The sequence below is a fragment of the Trachurus japonicus genome, chromosome 23 (assembly GCF_045865225.1).
Source record: "Trachurus japonicus isolate A0001 chromosome 23, Traja_1.0".
NCBI lineage: Eukaryota > Metazoa > Chordata > Actinopteri > Carangiformes > Carangidae > Trachurus > Trachurus japonicus.
In genome coordinates this window covers 9,009,693-9,029,243 of record NC_140929.1, presented here as the reverse complement: position 1 = coordinate 9,029,243, position 19,551 = coordinate 9,009,693, and the positions used below count along the sequence as shown (strand labels likewise).

At 41.2% G+C, this 19,551-nt stretch overlaps 3 protein-coding genes across 3 annotated transcripts; all 3 read left to right on the top strand.

Annotated features, from left to right (window-relative positions):
- The first annotated feature begins 1,281 nt into the window (after positions 1-1,281).
- Positions 1,282-14,519, top strand: LOC146962487 (C-reactive protein-like). The gene is made up of 6 exons (XM_085768977.1): positions 1,282-1,508; positions 1,674-1,728; positions 3,973-4,075; positions 4,160-4,448; positions 4,550-4,829; positions 14,403-14,519. Exons 2-5 carry the CDS (start codon positions 1,674-1,676, stop codon positions 4,772-4,774), a joined length of 672 nt encoding a protein of 223 aa, XP_085625103.1. The 5' UTR covers positions 1,282-1,508; the 3' UTR covers positions 4,775-4,829; positions 14,403-14,519.
- Positions 12,787-14,361, top strand: LOC146962488 (C-reactive protein-like). Its single transcript, XM_085768978.1, has 5 exons — positions 12,787-12,801; positions 12,972-13,026; positions 13,579-13,681; positions 13,768-14,056; positions 14,141-14,361. Exons 2-5 carry the CDS (start codon positions 12,972-12,974, stop codon positions 14,357-14,359), a joined length of 666 nt encoding a protein of 221 aa, XP_085625104.1. The 5' UTR covers positions 12,787-12,801; the 3' UTR covers positions 14,360-14,361.
- A 2,971-nt stretch (positions 14,520-17,490) lies between the features above and the next one.
- Positions 17,491-19,441, top strand: LOC146962486 (C-reactive protein-like). Its single transcript, XM_085768979.1, has 5 exons — positions 17,491-17,505; positions 17,676-17,730; positions 18,279-18,381; positions 18,468-18,756; positions 18,841-19,441. The coding sequence occupies exons 2-5, from the start codon at positions 17,676-17,678 to the stop codon at positions 19,057-19,059; spliced, it is 666 nt and encodes a 221-aa protein (XP_085625105.1). The 5' UTR covers positions 17,491-17,505; the 3' UTR covers positions 19,060-19,441.
- The last annotated feature ends 110 nt before the right edge of the window (positions 19,442-19,551 follow it).

Here is a 19,551-nt window from a genome sequence, read left to right as displayed (position 1 = left end):
AGTAGAGGCACTTTACTATTTTTCAAACATTCCGCTTTTCCGACATTGAATGATTAGGCTACGTTATAGTCAGACGTGTCCTTCTGATTTTTTTTTTTTTTTCATCTGAGACACTGTTTCTCATACACAAATATATAGGCCTATTAGAGAAGAAAAAGTTTAAAAACACACCGGCAGCAGCGCCCCTGATCTGCAGCTACTGAGACTGTTATTATTCTGTCACCTGAGTTAACAAGGTGCACGTGTGTTTGGAGCTGACGAGAGAATAAAGAGTGAGACAACGCGGCCCTGAGGAGGAACTGTGAAGGACTCGGCTGTAATGGAAAATGGGGCAAATTACATAAGATTATTCTTCTTTCTGCTCCCTTTTGTTGAGATTTGGGAGGTTTTTGTTTTTATTGTAGCTTTGTTAAAATGCAAGATCATTTTTCTGACTGATTTATTGTCCGATGCCGTGTAGCTATTTCGCTTTCTTTCCCCCGCCCTCCGCCCGTTGTCTTCGTTGTTACTCCACAGAGCGCACATGGCTAATTAATATGCACGTGCTGACCATATATGGTTGTGTCTAGGGGTTCCGGGGACGAAGGTGTGTTCACATGCGCTACTGCGCACCATTCTTGGATCCAGTTTGATTTATCAAAGTGAAATTGCGGAGAGTTGTGCACGCACAGTTTGATGATAGATCTGAAAAAGGTGTAGCTAAATATTTTGGGTGTCTTTTCGCCGTAGGCCTAAGCAAAAAATTTAGTAGCAGCAGTTTTACACTGCTTACTTACAGTTTTGATAAATGAGGCACGCGCATCCCTTGGCTGCACACACAGAGAGGACCACCCCTTTATGCCGTTCTCTCTCCTCATTGGATAAAGGTTGTAGGATACAAGGAAAGTTTTCTCTTCGGCTTACAGCAGAGCAGAGTGACTGACAGACCCGTGTTTCGGACCAAACACTCTCATATAAGTCATATAAGTGATTGCTGTCGGAAGATATAAATCTATTTAAGACTTATATTAACACAAACATTCCGCTTACTTCTGCTTTAAGGAAGGAAAAACACAAAAAAATGCAGATAGAAATGAGGAAGCAACAGGAATTCAATCAGGACAGACTAATAAAGATGAGGAAAATTGGTTGAAACAGGTTGAAAAATGAAAAATAAACTTTGCCGCCCCTGCTGCTGCCTCCTTCTGTCCTGCTCAGGTGTTTGCCAGCACCTGAGCTCAGGAAGGCAGAACAGGGTGGAGACAGAAAGACACACACACATATAGGCCACTCCCCCTGGCCACAAGTAACAACAGCTAATGACTGATTGGAAGAAGAGAGAGGGGATGGCAGTCTGTGATTGGTTGGATTAGGTGAAGAAAGGCGGAGCGAGAGGATAGCGGGAGAAGCGGGAAGATGCCTGGAGGCTACTTAAAGAGATAGTCTTCCTGTCTCAACTTTCACTTTGCTCCATTACAAAACACACTTGTTTTCAACATCACACTTCAAAATCTCACACGGACTTCAAGGTAAGATCTACATTCGGAAAACTGGATAAATTCACAATAATTGTGTTATTTTTCGTTACATAACTTTATTGTAGAGGTCCAACACAAATATGAGTGAATCATGAGTTACTGGTTTTGCTGGATCAAATCAAACTTTCCTCATAACATCTTTTATCTTCCTATCAGATGCAGTTTTTACTTTTGCTCTTGATGCTGACTGGATGTGCTGCAAGTCCTCAAGGTAAAAAAAAAAAAGAAGGCTTATTCTTCAAGTTAAATGGAGTACAGTATTAAATGTGTCACCTTTTGTTATTTAGGGCGGATCTAGGTTCATGGGAGATCCGAGGCTTAGCCCAGAGGGAGTAAAGACAAAGATCTGCCTTTTCTTTGTCTTTGTTGCTGACTGTGATAGGCCTACTGGAAATTTCAACATATCAACTTTAGGTAGACAAAAGCATTGTCCTGAAGGATCCACAAACAGGTGTTACATCATAAAAATTAAAATATAAAACATGATCATAAGATAATCATAAGCTACTCAAATAAAAATGATATGGCAGTGCATGTAATCCTGATTGACATCAGCCTCCCTACCCACAGCATTACGCTTTAAAAAAAGGAAAGAATCTGAATTTAAACTCAATTTGTCTGACTTACATTTACACAACTCACAAAAAGTTAAGGATATTTGATAAGAATATCCCTATAAAAAAGTTCATGCTACAGTGATATTCTATCATGAGGCCTTTTAAGTAGAAGGATGCAATGGTCATTTCTTTATCTCAAACGAAAGCTAACAACAATGATGGCTATAGCACAACAAAAATCTCAATGTCTCAATAACTTTGTGTTTTCTTGGTCTCATGGTGTTAACATTTGAACATGGTGGAGAGGAGAGGGAGAGAGAAGAGGACTATACAAATTGTCATTGAACCAGAACATTACAACTGAACCACTAAATCAGATGGTTATTGTGATTTTTGTAGGTAATCACCTTGTTAGAGAACAGCATGTTATTCATTAAGGACTGAAACATTGAACAACTGGACATGTGCATTCAAAAGTTTAGAGAAGGTTAAATTAACTTCACCTGTACAGGTTATAATGCATTTTAGGGGCATTCTGAAATTTAATCCAAAGCCAAACATCCCTAACTTTTTGTGAGTATAGTGTATCTCATACAATGCATAGATCTATGCTTTTGATGTGATATGCAGCAGCCTGGCATCTGGCATATGGAGTCAGGCTGCATCTGACAGCTCAGTGTGACGTAGGCTATGGCCAACGGCCTTTGGCAGGCTTTTATCTGAGGGAAGCCTTTATTTCTAAATCCCTCCTTTTATTTTTACACATAGCGACCAAGATCATCGTTCATTAGCTCATCTTCATCTTCTTCACATGCTTTTCTGCTCGCTGCGCTGTCGGACCTGGGTCTCTGTCTCCGTTACGCTGTATCGCTTCAATCCCATACAAGTCGCATTTTTACAGTGTGCGCTGCGGTCCGTCTTCGGTCCATGAATCTATTATAATACATCCATTCTCGGTCCCGAGTGGGATCTGGACACAGAGCAGAGACCCAGGTCCGACAGTGGAAAGCTGTCTCTCTCTGAAGCAGAGGACGAGGCCAGCTTCACTCCCGTCAGTCTTCACAGACAGGCCACACATGAGTTTTTTTTTTGACTCGGCTTGTATTTAGGGCCGACCTTTTTTGTTCGTGTAATGATTGAATACAGGCCATTATTTGATGAAATGCGGTATGCTATTATAAAGTAACTTCAAATCACATCATCACTGCTAAGTGTGCGTCTCTCCCCCGACCCCCCCAATAACCCCCCCCCCTCTCAATAAACAGTTCCGACCATGAGGCTACACTTCAGACTGGTGCGGTCAGCGGAGGGAGACTGACATAAACCGCGTTGAGGGTTTTTATGCCCCTACTGTAAAACATTCGGGGCTTTGGCAAAAACATCCGGGGCTTGAGCCCAAGTAGCCATCCCCTAACCCCGCCCCACCACCAAATTGACTTGATTTGTGCCCCTATATATTCTGCTAAAGTTAAATTCTTCATGCCATTGTATAACACATATGGCATTTATAGCCTCCTTTTATATAAAAAAAGAAAAAGAAAAAAAGAGTCATATTGTTTCCCAATATTTATAATTTACAGTCACTAATTAGAGTGTAAAATTGTCCATTCACTGTAAATAAATTGACACGGTGGTGCTCATTCCATTTTTTTGTTTATACACCAAAAACGTATTCTACTATTTGCAATAAACCGGAATTATTTATTGAGCTGTGCAAAACTGGACAAAACAATAAGCAAACCACAAGGGTAAATGGAGAATCAAAACGATATTAATCAGCCAACAGAATGTCTATCTTTTTCATGGGATTTGCAGTTGTCATGTTGTAATGTTTTTTTTTGCAATTGCGGAGGAAAATGATTAATTACATAGTAAAAACATAATGTCTCTCTTTTCAGATCTGTCAGGTAAAATGTTCACGTTCCCAGAAGAAACCTCACAATCTCACGTGAGGCTGAATGCACCACAGAAGACCTTCAGTGCTGTTACCGTCTGTCACAGGTAGTGTTAAATGTGCAAATGCACAAAGTGTATCTCTAATTATGAAAAGTTTCATGTATAATGACATTTCTGTAATGCTCATAGGTCCTTTACAGACCTCAAAAGAGAACACGTTCTTTTCTCTTTGGCCACACCCACGAGAGACAATGACTTTGTGATTTACTGGGCTCAGAATGAGATTAGGCCCCATGTCGATAATAAAAGGAGAGAATATGGGGGACTGGACTACAAACTCAACACGTGGCACTCTATCTGCTCCACATGGGACTCTGCCTCTGGACTGGTTCAAGTGTGGTTTGATGGACAACCTTTGGCACGGAAATTCATCTCTGAATCCAGCATCACAGAAACTGCTATTATTATTCTAGGACAGGTACAGCTTTTTTAGTAAGAATATTTTGCAAATATTTCAGAATATTGCTTATAAAATAACACTTTAATTTACTGTAATTCAAATGTCTGTGCTCTTTACAGGAGCAGGATTCCTATGGTGGCAGGTTTGATGCTCATCAGTCTTTCGTCGGCATGATGACTGATGTCCACATGTGGGACTACGTTCTTTCCCCCTGTGAGATCTATAACTACATGGACAAGAAAAGCTTCACTCCGGGAAACGTACTCAATTGGAAAGCACTGGACTTCCAGATCACGGGTAGAGTGCTGATAGAGGACATAATTGAGAGATGTCACTACAATTAAAAACACTTAGAGAGAATAAGAATAATGATTATGGAAGAGGTTCTGATTTTTTTCTCTTTCATAATCCAACAATATAATAATTACTAGCAAACTTTTATTTTTGGGGGCTTTTTTGGCCTTTAATGGACAGGACAGTTGAGAGAGAGAGAGACAGGAAATGGGAGGTAGGGGGGGGTGACACGCAGGATAAGGCCGCTTGATGCATAATTCGAACTGGGACCGTCTGCAGTGAGGACGAGCCTCAACACATGGGGCAAGTGCTCTACCAACTGAGCTAAACACCGCCCCAATTATTAGCAAACTTGTGTGATTGAATACTGTCAAGAAAAGTGGTGGTGAGATGGCTAATGTCTGACTTCATTGTAGCTTTGTAAACAAAAATGAGACAGATGTGTCATTTTTCTTCTATTACCTTCCATTCTCTTCGTGTGCACTTAAAATCACTACCATCATTTCCTGATTTAATGGGCAATTAATCAATCAAATCAATGGGCAATCAAGAAATGATAACTTGCAAAGAGAAAATAATTAAAAAAAGAATTGTTGTTGCAGTTGCTGGTGTGTTTGATTCATTCTGCATACCCTCCAAAGATACAGTCTGAAAAGGGCTGTTCTGAGCGGATGAAAAAAGAGCTGTGATGTTTGATCCTTGGAGTATTTGGACTGAAACATGCCACAGACATGTCTTTAAGACAGCTGGGAACTATTTTACTTGTGGAAAAGGGGCATAATATATCTCCTTTAAGACTTAGATCTGCAATTAAGCCTACAAACATGAAAGCAACTAACCTTGCTTATAGTTCTGAGTTAACAAAATCCAACTAGCAGCACCTCAAAATCTCACCAACATAACATATCCTGTTGGTTTAATAACCTGTCAAGTGTATAAAAAAACATATATATTTACTTTTTTAGTGGCGTTGAACTTTTCGTCTAACACTGGGTATAAAGGTGAATTAATATGCTATATTTTACAAAAGATTTAGCAATTTTATTTACATTTTGTGTCAACAGAGAGCGTGAAGTTGTTGGCAGATTTGGGACCAATGTGATGCAGATAGAAATGGGGAAGCAACAGGAATTCCATCAGGACAGACTAATGAGGATGAATAAAGATGTCACAGGGTGACTATGCCCATGTGTGGGACCAGTGGGGGGCGCTGTTTGTTAATTGTCTCCACAGGCTTTTGGCGCCAGTCAGGACTGCCCCGGAAGAGGTCCGGGAGACTGCTGGTGTGCGGTTGGCGGAGGAACAGAGGAGGCGGGGTCTGGACAGGTGAAAGGGGAGCGACGGGAAGAACACGGGAGAGACGAGACGGGACAGGAGCAGACACTGGCTGTATTCAAAATCGCATACTATACTGCTAGTACGTACTGATTTGGCCAAAATGTACTGCAGTATGCAGTATGCGAACAAAAGCAAAATCTGCAGTATGCGAAAAGTTCCCGGATGTCGTACTGATTCGGAAAATATCTCCAGTATGCATCTGACCAGTCTACATCGCGTACTGTATCCCACAATGCAATGCTCCCCTGACGTCCTAACCGTAACCAGAGCGTAACCAAAGACGGTAGTGTAGCCGTGTACCGTAACTATAGTTTAATAAAATAAAACTTAAATATTTTACAATGAACCGATGAGTCTGCATTATTTATTTTTTGTAAATGTGGTGATTTCTGTATGTAACGTTAGGCTCCAGAGCCCCGAGGCAGCGCTGCTTACACACAAGAAGCTTCACTTTACATTCAAACAAACTAATGCTACTGCCACAATTGAGATTTCATCAATGAGACCAACATTTATCTCCTGAAAATAATTTAACCAGCCGGTGGTAAACCTTTAAAAACCTGCGGGTAAGTTAATTAGCGACCATTTTCTCCTCCGGAATGACGTCGTCGTGCTGGCCGGCCGAGCACGTCAGGAGCCGGGCTGCTGCCTCTGTGATGTCCCGGTCGCTGCGGAGCTTCACTTCTCCGAAAAACATCGGAGCAAACTTTTAAACAGCCGTCATTTGGATAAACTGGCCGTATATTTGGGGTCTTAACAGTTACTTTCTCGCATGAAAAAATATTAAAACTTAATAAAGTTACATAATTACAGCGCTAGAGCGAGAAATAAAACAGCTTTTAGCCTGTTTTACAGCTACTGCTACCGGTTGCCGTGAAATGCATTCTGGGAAACTTGTATACTGCATACTGCGATGATAACGGCGTCGGTCTGCTGAAGTAGCATACTGAATCCCACATTCAGTATGCAGTATACAGTACATATAACGCAGTATGTAGTAGGCAGTACGGTAGTATGCGGTTTCGAAAACAGCCAAAGAGCGCGGCGCGACTCACGGAGCAAGACGACGGAAAGAGAGCAGGATCCAGCCTACGGAGAACGCAGCGGCGGAGCGAGCCACAGACGGCGCTGGTCGGCTGCAGGATACAGGGGAGACGCAACGCGGGAAACGTGGAGGGGTATAAGTGAGCTTTGCCCCTCCTCCGAGCTCAGTACCGCTTTTATTCCACTCCCCTCATCACTTGTTATACAGACGGGTAGACAGAGAAACCCCTTGCTTTTGTTTATGATTGTTTGTTTTGGACTTTACTTTCCATGTAGCCCATTGTTTTGGTTTGACTTTGATTTATTTAATTATGGCTACATGTTGATTTAGTTTATTATTTTCAAAGGGGTTTCTCCGGTTTTAACCCAGAGTGTTGACTGGTTATTCTCTGTACTACATGATAGTTGGAGGTGACGCCGGGACTGGGCCCACGCACCTGAAGGGGAGAGGACACGAGCTTGGAGTTGAATCGTAACTGGACTGCGCTCTGCCACCACCTGCTCCCTCTCGTCGTAGATAGGCTACTCCATGGACTCCTTTTTATTGTGTTTTTATTATATTCTCAGCCTGCTTCTAATATAGCTTTGTTTTAATAAATATCTTCCGTTGTAACTATTGCCCGTGCTTGTTTGTGGCCAGTGGCTCCCCAGAAGAGACTACATTCAGTCAGTTTTTATCCTTATTCTTTATTCACAACTTACAACTCACACCCGTTACAAAGACATGCAGGTTGAAAAATGAAATAACATTTGTGCACAAGAATAAACGTTGCCGCCCCTGCTGCTGCCTCCTTTTAGCCTGCTCAGGTGATTGCCAGCACCTGAGCTCAAGGCAGAACAGGGTGGAGATAGAAACTCAACTCAACTCAACTCAACTTTATTTATAAAGCGCATTTCATGCACAAGGCAGACTCAATGTGCTTCACAACAAAAATCAATCAAATTTAAAATCAATTATAAATCACATAGAAAACAAACAAAAAAGATAAAGTGCAAGTGCAAGTAAACAATCATATATAAACAGAGAGAGTGCAAGTGCAAACAATCATATATGTCAATTTCAACCCATACACACTTAGACGCACAAATTCACACCCACTCACCCAATCACATATGCATATCTACACACACATACACACACACACACACACACACACACAGGTCAACAGAATGCTGTTGAAAATAGATATGTTTTTAATCTGTTTTTGAAGATGGCTAGTGACGTGGCATGTCTAACTGTGTCGGGCAAGGTGTTCCATTTTCGTGGGGCATATACACTAAAAGCTGCCTCCCCTTCTTTGGATCTGGTGCGAGGAATGAGTAAGTTGCCACTGCCTGATGACCGAAGTGTTCTTGCTGGGGTGTAAGTGGTGAGCATATCTGTGATGTATTGAGGTGCAAGGCCATGTAGTGCTTTGTAAACCAGGAGTAGTATTTTAAAATCGATTCTTGTATTAACAGGTAACCAGTGCAAAGACTTCAGAACGGGTGTGATGTGTTGATATTTCTTGGTACCAGTGAGAACACGTGCAGCTGCATTTTGAATTAATTGTAACCTCTGAATACTTGATTTTGAGAGTCCGGTGAATAAGCCATTACAGTAGTCTAATCTACTTGTTATAAAGGCGTGGATTAATTTTTCTGAGTCCGGTTTTGACAGAAAGCCCCTCAATTTGGAAATATTTTTGAGATGATAGAAAGATGATCTGGTGATGTGATTGATATGACTTCTGAAATTTAGATCGCTGTCGATGATTACACCCAGATTCCTTGCTTCGGTTTTGCTGGTAAGAGAGAGAGAGTTGAGATGTGCTGCAATTTTCTGTCTCTGAGCCTGTGCACCAAAAATGAGTATTTCTGTTTTGTCTTTGTTTAGTTGTAAAACATTTTCTGACATCCAATGATTAATATCTTTGATACACTGAGTGAGGGATATTATGGGTGATAGGTCATCTGGGTGTAGTGAAATGTAAAGTTGCGAATCATCTGCATAATTATGGTAGCTAAGATTATGTTTGCGTATGACATGTGAGAGTGGAAGCATGTAGAGGTTGAACAGTAGTGGTCCGAGAATTGACCCTTGTGGTACTCCACATGTGATGTCTGTTTTGTTGGAGGTAAATTCTCCAATAGAGACAAAGAACTGCCTATCCTGAAGGTAGGTTCTGAACCAGTTTAGAACTGGACCAGACAAGCCAACCCACCTTTCGAGCCTTTCCAGTAGGATTTTGTGGTCAACAGTATCAAACGCAGAGCTAAGATCAAGTAAAACAAGAATGGAGGTATTTTTGGAGTCTGTGTTCATATGTAGATCATTTAAAACTTTGATGAGTGCCGTTTCTGTGCTATGGTGGGGACGGAAACCTGACTGATATGTATCTAAAAGGCTATTTGATGCAAGATAGTTTTTGAGCTGAATATAGACTGCTTTTTCAAGTATTTTGCTAAGAAATGGCAGATTGGAGATGGGTCTGTAGTTTGCAATGACATTTTGATCCAGATTGTTCTTCTTCAGAAGTGGTTTGATGACAGCAGTTTTTAGTGATGTGGGAAATATACCTGAGAGGAGAGACTGGTTAATGATATGCAGAACCTCTGGTGCTAAGCAGTTAAAAACATTTTTGAAGAAAGCGGTTGGGAGAGGGTCCAGACAACAGGTGGAGGATCTGAGCTGACCAACAATATTGTCAAGCTCTGTCAGATTTAAACAGTTAAAATGAGACATGATGCAGGTGGGGTTTCTGGAGAAAGGAAGGGCAAGTTCAGTTGTAGATTTTAGAGCGGTAATGTTTTGTCTAATAGCAATGATTTTGTTATTGAAGAAGGAAGCAAATTGATCACATTTTTCTGTGGACAACATTTCTGAAGGAATGGTGGATGGTGGGTTAACAAGTCTGTCAACAGTGGAGAATAGTACTTTGCTGTTATTAATATTTTCATTGATGATTTTAGAAAAGAATGATTGTCTAGCTTGTTTGATTGCTTTGTTGTATTCATTCAGTTTATCCTTATAAATGTCATTGTGAACCTGAAGTCTTGTTTTTCTCCACTGCCGCTCTGCCTTGCGACACTTTCTCTTTAAGTATCTAATGTTCACTTCATTTCTCCAGGGGGCCTTTAGCTTTTTTACATATTTAGTTTTGAGTGGTGCAATTTTATCAAATACACTCTGTATTTTTGAGTTGAAGTTGTCCACAAGGTCCCCAGTTGAAGATATTGTGGACAATGACATCTCCTTTACAATTTTTTGAAATCTTTCAACAGTGTTATCATTAATTATGCGTCTTTTAAGTAATCAAGAACTGTTACACTGTACAGGGAAAGCAGACACATCAAAGTAAAGGCAACAGTGATCTGAAAAGGCTACATCCACAACAAGAGGCGTTGTAATGTCAAGTCCTTTTGAGATGACAAGGTCAAGAGTGTGCCCTTTATTGTGGGTGGGTTCATGGACATGTTGAGAGAGGTCAAATGCTTCTAGCAGATTGATAAAGTTTATGGCATCTGGATCAGTTTTAATGTCAATATGAAGATTAAAGTCGCCAGATATAATAAGACAGTCATAATCAGTGGAAATCTGGGATAATAGCTGAGAAAATTCTTCCAGGAAACCAGTTTTGGGTTTTGGTGGACGGTAAACAGTTAATATTAAGATTGTAGTTTTACAGTGTACTGACAGAGCGAGGTATTCAAATGAAATAAATTCACCAAGACGGACTTCCTTACAGTTATAAATGTCAGAGAAGACAGCAGCAATTCCACCACCTCTCCTATCAGTCCTAGTGGTATGGATGAAATTGAAGTTTGGAGGTGCAGTCTCAATGAGTGTGGCGGCTCCGTTTTTATCCAGCCAGGTTTCAGTTAGTAGAGTTAAATCTAGACTGTGAGTGCTAATGAGTTCATTTATTAAAAAAGATTTGTTTGTAAGTGACCTGACATTTAATAGAGCCATTTTTATTTTTTGAGGTTCATTGCTGTGTGAGAGGCTGATAACTGGAGGGATATGGATAAGATTACTGAGGTTAGCTGAGCTGGTGAGATCAGAGGTGCATTTTTTAGGCCTAAAGTTTGTGATAACAGGGATATGTGTAATTGTCACTGGACTGCTATGGTGTTTGGAGTGTGGAGTTACTGACCGTCAACCAGAGTAAGCCATGCAGGAATGCAGAGTGAGTTCAATGTTCAGAGACAGGAGGCGAGATCCGGTGAGAAAGACACACACACATATAGGCCACGCCCCCTGGCCACAAGTAACAACAGCTAATGATAGCCTCGCGTCACTAGTCTGTTACCTCCGAATTTCGTCTGCATTCTGGTTCCCGTCTGTAGTGGATACCGAAATCATCAAATTCACCAAAATAAGGGTGTATTCACACCTGCAGTGTTATGGTGCGTTCCAGGCAACCCGTAACTCGTATTTTTCCGACCTGTTCCTATGGTTACCCGTTAGAACGTACAGTCAAACTCGTAACTTCCCACCTGTGAACTCGTACTAGATCGATCTACTCCCAGTTCCCAGTTCGTAACTCGTAACTTGCCTGGAACGCTACAAACTCGTAACTGGTGACTTGAAGTCGTGACTTACGGGTTAAAAAGCCTGCCTGGAACGCACCATTAGTGCGCACTAAATCTGGTGCGCACTAAATTTGGTCCAGTTTGGGTTGGTGTGAAAGCACATCGCACTCTAATGCGCACCAAAACTAGTGCAGCCTGAGGAGGTGGTCTCGGTTCGGCTCCAGCCGAACTCTGGTGCGCACTAGTTTAGGTGTGAAAGCAACCGCACTCTGGTGTAAGCCAACTGCCAGGCGAACTCAACACGTTTGAGCTAAAAGGGCTCCCGTAGTCGCTGACAACGGGTTAACGCAGCGGGGAGACCGCCCGGTGCTGCGGAGCTCTGTCCCCACAAACGAAGCAGCAGCAGCGGGGCAGCAGCAGCGGGGCAGCCGGTCGGTGCGTGTCCGCTGAGTCCGCTCAGACACCGGACAGGTCGGCGTCCGTCCCTTGGGTCCGCGGAGCAGCTGATTACCGAGCTGCAGCAGCAGAGGTCCGCCGTGTTTAACGTTTAACCGGGAACTAACGGGACCGAGCTGGGTGAACGCAACCGGAAACCAGTACCAAACAGAGGTATACATGCAAACAATATAGAAATAAATGACCAGAGCTACTAACAACCGGCTCAACTTGAGTCTCCATCATGAAAGTTTTATCAATCAGCGCTTCCAGATTTCAACCGGTAGTCATGGAGACGTGATGTTCTCCAAGTTTGGTCCCGAATGACAAAAAGCAGGTGTGAACGCAACCGCACTAACTGAAAAATGAAACATTGTATCATTTTAACATTTGGTGTGCACTAAACAGGTGTGAATACACCCTAAAAGTGTTCACCAACATAAAACTTATAAAATAAACATTAACTTGTAATACAATAAAAGCAAAATGTTAACTTAATGGCTCTGGGACTTTCTTGTAAATTATATTCCTTAAATTAAAGAGTTTTACCACATTTTAGGCCTGTCTCTCTCGCCCTGGATCCGTTTCCTACCAAAACAGTGAGTCAACGCCCCCAGACTAGCTAATGACTGATTGGAAGAAGAGAGAGGGGATGGCAGTCTGTGATTGGTTGGATTAGGTGAAGAAAGGTGGACTTTGCTCCATTACAAAACACACTTGTTTTCAACATCACACGGACTTCAAGGTAAGATCTACATTCGGAAAACTGGATGAATTCACAATAATTGTGTTATTTTTCGTTAGGCCACATAATTTTATTGTAGAGGTCCAACACAAATATGAGTGAATCATGGATTACTGGTTTTGCTGGATCAAATCAAACTTTCCTCATAACATCTTTTATCTTCCTATCAGATGCAGTTTTTACTTTTGCTCTTGATGCTGACTGGATGTGCTGCAAGTCCTCAAGGTAAAAAAAGAAGGCTTATTCTTCAAGTTAAATGGAGGACAGTATTAAATGTGTCGCCTTTTGTTATTTACCACCAAATTGACTTCATTTGTGCCCCTATATATTCTGCTAGAATTAAATTCTTCATGACATTTTATCACACATATGGTATTTATAGCCTCCTTTTATCTAAAAAAAAGTCATAACTTTTCCCCCAATATTTATAATTTACAGTCACTAATTAGAGTGTAAAATTGTCCATTCAAATAAATTGACACGATGGTGCTCATTCCATTTAAAAAAACAAAAAAACAAAAAACAAAAACGTATTCTACTATTTTCAATAAACCATAATTATTTATTGGGCTGTGCAAAACTGGACAAAACAATAAGAAAACCACAAGGGTAAATGGAGAATCAAAACAATATTAATCAGCTAACAGAATGTCTATCTTTTTCATGGGATTTGCAGTTGTCATGTTGTAATGATTTTTGTTGTTGTTGCAATTTCCTTTGATAGTGAAGAGGAAAATGATTAATTACCTAGTAAAAACATAATGTCTCTCTTTTCAGATCTGTCAGGTAAAATGTTCACGTTCCCAGAAGAAACCGCACAATCTCACGTGAGGCTGAATGCACCACAGAAGACCTTCAGTGCTGTAACCGTCTGTCACAGGTAGTGTTAAATGTTCAAATGCACAAAAAGTGTATCTCCAACTGTCAAAAGTTTCATGTATAATGACATTTCTGTAATGCTCATAGGTCCTTTACAGACCTCAAAAGAGGCCACGCTCTTTTCTCTTTGGCCACACCCACGTCAGACAATGGCTTCTTGATATTCTGGGCTCCGAATGAGATTTGGCTCGATGTCAATAATAAAAGGAGAGAATATGGGGGACTGGACTACAAGCTGAACATGTGGCACTCTATCTGCTCCACATGGGACTCTGCCTCTGGACTGGTTCAAGTGTGGTTTGATGGACAACCTTTGGCACGGAAATTCATCTATGCATCCAGCATCACAGAAACTGCTATTATTATTCTGGGACAGGTACAGCTTTTTTAGTAAGATCATATTGCATATATTTCAGAATAATACCTATTAAGTAACACTTTAATTTACTACTCTTTACAGGAGCAGGATTCCCCTGGTGGCGGGTTTATTGCTTTGGAGTCTTTCGTCGGCATGATGACTGATGTCCACATGTGGGACTACATCCTTTCCCCCTGTGAGATCTATAACTACATGGACGAGAAAAGCTTCACTCCGGGAAACATACTCAATTGGAAAGCACTGGACTTCCAGATCACGGGCAGAGTGCTGATCGAGGACATAATTGAGAGATGTCACTGAAAAACACTTAATAATGATTATGGAAGATGTTCTGATTTTTTCTTTCTTTCATAATCCAACAATATAATAATTATTAGCAAACTTGTGTGATTGAATACTGTCAAGAAAAGTTGCATCCTTGTGCTAACTGGAAAAAGGTTTTTCTTCAAGTGGTGAGATGGCTAATGTCTGACTTCATTGTAGCTTTGTAAACAAAAATTAGATTGGTGTGTCATTTTTCTTCTATTACCTGCCATTCTGCAATCTGCATGTGTTTTTAAAATCACTACCACAATTTCCTGATTTAATGGGCAATCAATCAATCAATCAATCAATCAAATCAATGGTCAATCAAAAAAATGATAACTTGCAAAGAGAGAGAGAAAAAAGCGGATGAAAAAAGAGCTGTGATGTTTGATCCTTGCAGTATTTGGACTGAAACATTGACATTGTGGAGAAGGGGCATAATATATCTCCTTTAAGACTTAGATCTGCAATTAAGCCTACAAACATGAAAGCAACTACTGTAACCTTGCTTAGTTCTGAGTTAACAAAATCCAACTAGCAGCACCTCAAAATCTCACCAGTAAAAACATGAAATATCCTGTTGGTTTAATAACCTCTCCAAAAGTGTAAAAAAAAAAAAAAGAACAGTATATATATACTTTTTTAAAGGATAATTGGCGGTTTTTACAATCTGGACCTTATTTCTAGCATAAAATACGATCATTTACTCACCCAGATAACTTTTATGTCATTACAAGTCGTTCCGACGAAATTAGATCCAGCCAAGAGCCGCGTATATCCGTATAATGCGAGAACACGGGGCACGCAATGCAGCCTCTAAATAACACATTATCCACGCGAAACCCGTTAATTTCACCAATATTTTGTTATGATACACTAGTGGTATTCCCCTCCGAGCCCGGGCGCATGACGTCTGTCCGACTACCCATTTCTCCGACCACCCATTTCTCCGACTCCGACCATACTTCTCCGACTTAAGTAGCCCTAACCCTTAACCTTACCCTAAACCTAACCTCAACACTGTAGAATGGGTAGTCGGAGAAATGAGCCGTCGGACTTGTGGGCAGTCGGACTGACGTATGCTCCCCTCCGAGCCCGTGGTGGCATGTTATCAACATCCGGCGTCTGTAGGTTGACCTACTAACCTCCGACCTGGATGATGTCATCTCCGACCGCGGTGTGGCGCGGCTAACTTGCTACGGCTAATGCTATGGTCCGTTTCTGTGTGTTTCTGACTTCTCAGAACAAAATGAGCAGCTGGACGAAGTTCAGCTTCCACAGGCTTCCTCTCCGCAGCCTGGACTCACTAAAGCTCGGGCTAGTTGCGCTAAAAATGGACCCGAATGCCGAAGCAGAATTATTATTATCAGAATGAGCCGGGCAGCGGTCGGCGATGACATCATCCAGATCAGAGGTTAGTAGGTCAACCTAGAGACGCCGGATGTTGTTAACATGCCACCACGGGCTCGGAGGGGAATAGCACTAGTGTATCATAACAAAATATTGGTGAAATGCACGAGTTTCGCAGCGGATAATATGTTATTTAGAGGCTGCATTGCGTGCCCCGTGTTCTCGCATTATATGGATATACGCGGCTCTTGGCTGGAGCTAATTTCGTCAGAACGACTTGTAATGACACCAAAGCTATCTGGGTGAGTAAATGATCGTATTTTATGCTAGAAATAAAACAATAAAAAATAAAAAATGCTAATGTAAATATAAAAATAAAACGCTAATTATCCTTTAAGTGGCTGTAACACACGCGGACAAACGGGACTGCATTGTGTACCTGTCTGTATGTGTGTGTATCTACCTGAGCATGGGAGTTGCTTCACTTACCCGCTCCGTAGTTACCGCTTCTAGGCCCGGTACGACCCGGCGTGACCGGACTCGGCGAGGCCGTAGCTCAGGGCGTCCCCATCACTACACGGCCACAGCAGCTCCACAGCCGGCCAGCTCCCTCGACTCGGCACTTGGTTCTTAGTTCATTTGGTGTGTGACTCCGGTGCGATGTGTGGGTGTGTGTTTGTCGCCAGCGTGGTCTCCCTCATGGAGACCTGCTGCTCTTCCTCTCGAAACCCCGGAAGTCGTCCCTCACTTCCGCCTCTCCAGGCCAGGTGATATGGGTCAACTTAACTCCGCCCACTCATTGGGTTAAGTGAGCTACCTCCCATCTCGTGATATGTTTGTGTGTTGTGCATTTGTGGATCAGTCTACCTTGACCTCACCTGGCCCTTACACTTCACCTGCTTCACCTCTCCCAGGGGAGTTCATAACAGCGGCGTTGAACTTTTTGTCTAACGCTGGGTATAAAAGTGAATTAGCATGCTATATTTTACAAAAGATTTAGCTATTTTATCTACATTTATGATTGTAGGGACAGTTCTCCTGAAGTGAAGTGCTGAAGGGAGGTGTGTCAATAGAGAGCGAAGTTGTTGGCAGATTTGGTGAGGGATTTGGGACCAATGTGATGCAGATAGAAATGGGGAAGCAACAGGAATTCAATCAGGACAGACTAATGAGGATGAATAAAGACATGCAGGTTGAAAAATGAAATAACATTTGTGCACAAGAATAAACTTTGCCGCCCCCTGCTGCTGCCTCCTTTTAGCCTGCTCAGGTGATTGCCAGCACCTGAGCTCAGGAAGGCAGAGCAGGGCGGAGATAGAAAGACACACACACATATAGGCCACTCCCCCTGGCCACAAGTAACAACAGCTAATGATAGCCTCGCGTCACTAGTCTGTTACCTCCAAATTTCGTCTGCATTCTGGTTCCCGTCTGTAGCGGATACCGAAATCACCAAATTCACCAAAATAAAAGTGTTCACCAACATAAAACTTATAAAATAAACATTAACTTGTAATACAATAAAAGCAAAATGTTAACTTAATGGCTCTGGGACTTTCTTGAAAATTATATTCCTTAAATTAAAGAGTTTTACCACATTTTAGGCCTGTCTCTCTCGCCCTGGATCCGTTTCCTACCAAAACAGCGAGTGAACGCCCCCAGACTGGCTAATGACTGATTGGAAGAAGAGAGAGGAGATGGCAGTCTGTGATTGGTTGGATTAGGTGAAGAAAGGTGGACTTTGCTCCATTACAAAACACACTTGTTTTCAACATCACACGGACTTCAAGGTAAGATCTACATTCGGAAAACTGGATGAATTCACAATAATTGTGTTATTTTTCGTTAGGCCACATAATTTTATTGTAGAGGTCCAACACAAATATGAGTGGATCATGGATTACTGGTTTTGCTGGATCAAATCAAACTTTCCTCATAACATCTTTTATCTTCCTATCAGATGCAGTTTTTACTTTTGCTCTTGATGCTGACTGGATGTGCTGCAAGTCCTCAAGGTAAAAAAAAAAGAAGGCTTATTCTTCAAGTTAAATGGATGACAGTATTAAATGTGTAGCCTTTTGTTATTTACCACCAAATTGACTTCATTTGTGCCATTCTGCTAGAATTAAATTCTTCATGACATTTTATCACACATATGGTATTTATAGCCTCCTTTTATCTAAAAAAGAGTCATAACTTTTTCCCCAATATTTATAATTTACAGTCACTAATTAGAGTGTAAAATTGTCCATTCAAATAAATTGACACGATGGTGCTCATTCCATTTAAAAAAACAAAAAAACAAAAAACAAAAACGTATTCTACTATTTGCAATAAACCATAATTATTTATTGGGCTGTGCAAAACTGGACAAAACAATAAGAAAACCACAAGGGTAAATGGAGAATCAAAATGATATTAATCAGCTAACAGAATGTCTATCTTTTTCATGGGATTTGCAGTTGTCATGTTGTAATGTTTTTTGTTGTTGTTGCAATTTCCTTTGATAGTGAAGAGGAAAAGGATTAATTACATAGTAAAAACATAATGTCTCTCTTTTCAGATCTGTCAGGTAAAATGTTCACGTTCCCAGAAGAAACCGCACAATCTCACGTGAGGCTGAATGCACCACAGAAGACCTTCAGTGCTGTTACCGTCTGTCTCAGGTAGTGTTAAATGTTCAAATGCACAAAAAGTGTATCTCCAACTGTCAAAAGTTTCATGTATAATGATATTTCTGTAATGCTCATAGGTCCTTTACAGACCTCAAAAGAGGCCACGCTCTTTTCTCTTTGGCCACACCCACGTCAGACAATGGCTTCTTGATATTCTGGGCTCCGAATGAGATTTGGCTCGATGTCAATAATAAAAGGAGAGAATATGGGGGACTGGACTACAAGCTGAACATGTGGCACTCTATCTGCTCCACATGGGACTCTGCCTCTGGACTGGTTCAAGTGTGGTTTGATGGACAACCTTTGGCACGGAAATTCATCTATGCATCCAGCATCACAGAAACTGCTATTATTATTCTAGGACAGGTACAGCTTTTTTAGTAAGATCATATTGCATATATTTCAGAATAATACCTATTAAGTAACACTTTAATTTACTACTCTTTACAGGAGCAGGATTCCCCTGGTGGTGGGTTTATTGCTTTGGAGTCTTTCGTCGGCATGATGACTGATGTCCACATGTGGGACGACGTTCTTTCCCCCTGTGAGATCTATAACTACATGGGCAAGGAAAGCTTCACTCCGGGAAACGTACTCAATTGGAAAGCACTGGACTTCCAGATCACGGGCAGAGTGCTGATAGAGGACATCATTGAGAGATGTCACTGAAAAACACTTAGAGAGAATAAGAATAATGATTATGGAAGAGGTTCTGATTTTTTTCTTTCTTTCATAATCCAACAATATAATAATTATTAGCAAACTTGTGTGATTGAATACTGTCAAGAAAAGTTGCATCCTTGTGCTAACTGGAAAAAGGTTTTTCTTCAAGTGGTGAGATGGCTAATGTCTGACTTCATTGTAGCTTTGTAAACAAAAATGAGACAGATGTGTCATTTTTCTTCTATTACATTCTGCAATCTGCATGTGCAGTTAAAATCACTACTATAATTTCCTAATTTAATGGGCAATTAATCAATCAAATCAATGGGCAATCAAGAAATGGTAACTTGCAAAGAGAAAAATAATAAAAAAAAGAATTGTTGTTGCAGTTGCTGGTGTGTTTGATTCATTCTGCATACCCTCCAAAGATGCAGTCTGAAAAGGGCTGTTCTGAGCCGATGAAAAAAGAGCTGTGATGTTTGATCCTTGCAGTATTTG

What these genes read in the sequence shown, in the direction of transcription:
- LOC146962487 (XM_085768977.1), top strand. Translation starts at nt 1,674, where the DNA reads ATGCAGTTTTTACTTTTGCTCTTGATGCTGACTGGATGTGCTGCAAGT. An exon ending in GCTGTTACCGTCTGTCACAG is followed by an intron (nt 4,076 to 4,159) that starts GTAGTGTTAAAT and finishes TAATGCTCATAG; the next exon opens with GTCCTTTACAGACCTCAAAA. An exon ending in CTATTATTATTCTAGGACAG is followed by an intron (nt 4,449 to 4,549) that starts GTACAGCTTTTT and finishes TGCTCTTTACAG; the next exon opens with GAGCAGGATTCCTATGGTGG.
- LOC146962488 (XM_085768978.1), top strand. Translation starts at nt 12,972, where the DNA reads ATGCAGTTTTTACTTTTGCTCTTGATGCTGACTGGATGTGCTGCAAGT. An exon ending in GCTGTAACCGTCTGTCACAG is followed by an intron (nt 13,682 to 13,767) that starts GTAGTGTTAAAT and finishes TAATGCTCATAG; the next exon opens with GTCCTTTACAGACCTCAAAA. An exon ending in CTATTATTATTCTGGGACAG is followed by an intron (nt 14,057 to 14,140) that starts GTACAGCTTTTT and finishes TACTCTTTACAG; the next exon opens with GAGCAGGATTCCCCTGGTGG.
- LOC146962486 (XM_085768979.1), top strand. Translation starts at nt 17,676, where the DNA reads ATGCAGTTTTTACTTTTGCTCTTGATGCTGACTGGATGTGCTGCAAGT. An exon ending in ATGTGCTGCAAGTCCTCAAG is followed by an intron (nt 17,731 to 18,278) that starts GTAAAAAAAAAA and finishes CTCTCTTTTCAG; the next exon opens with ATCTGTCAGGTAAAATGTTC. An exon ending in GCTGTTACCGTCTGTCTCAG is followed by an intron (nt 18,382 to 18,467) that starts GTAGTGTTAAAT and finishes TAATGCTCATAG; the next exon opens with GTCCTTTACAGACCTCAAAA.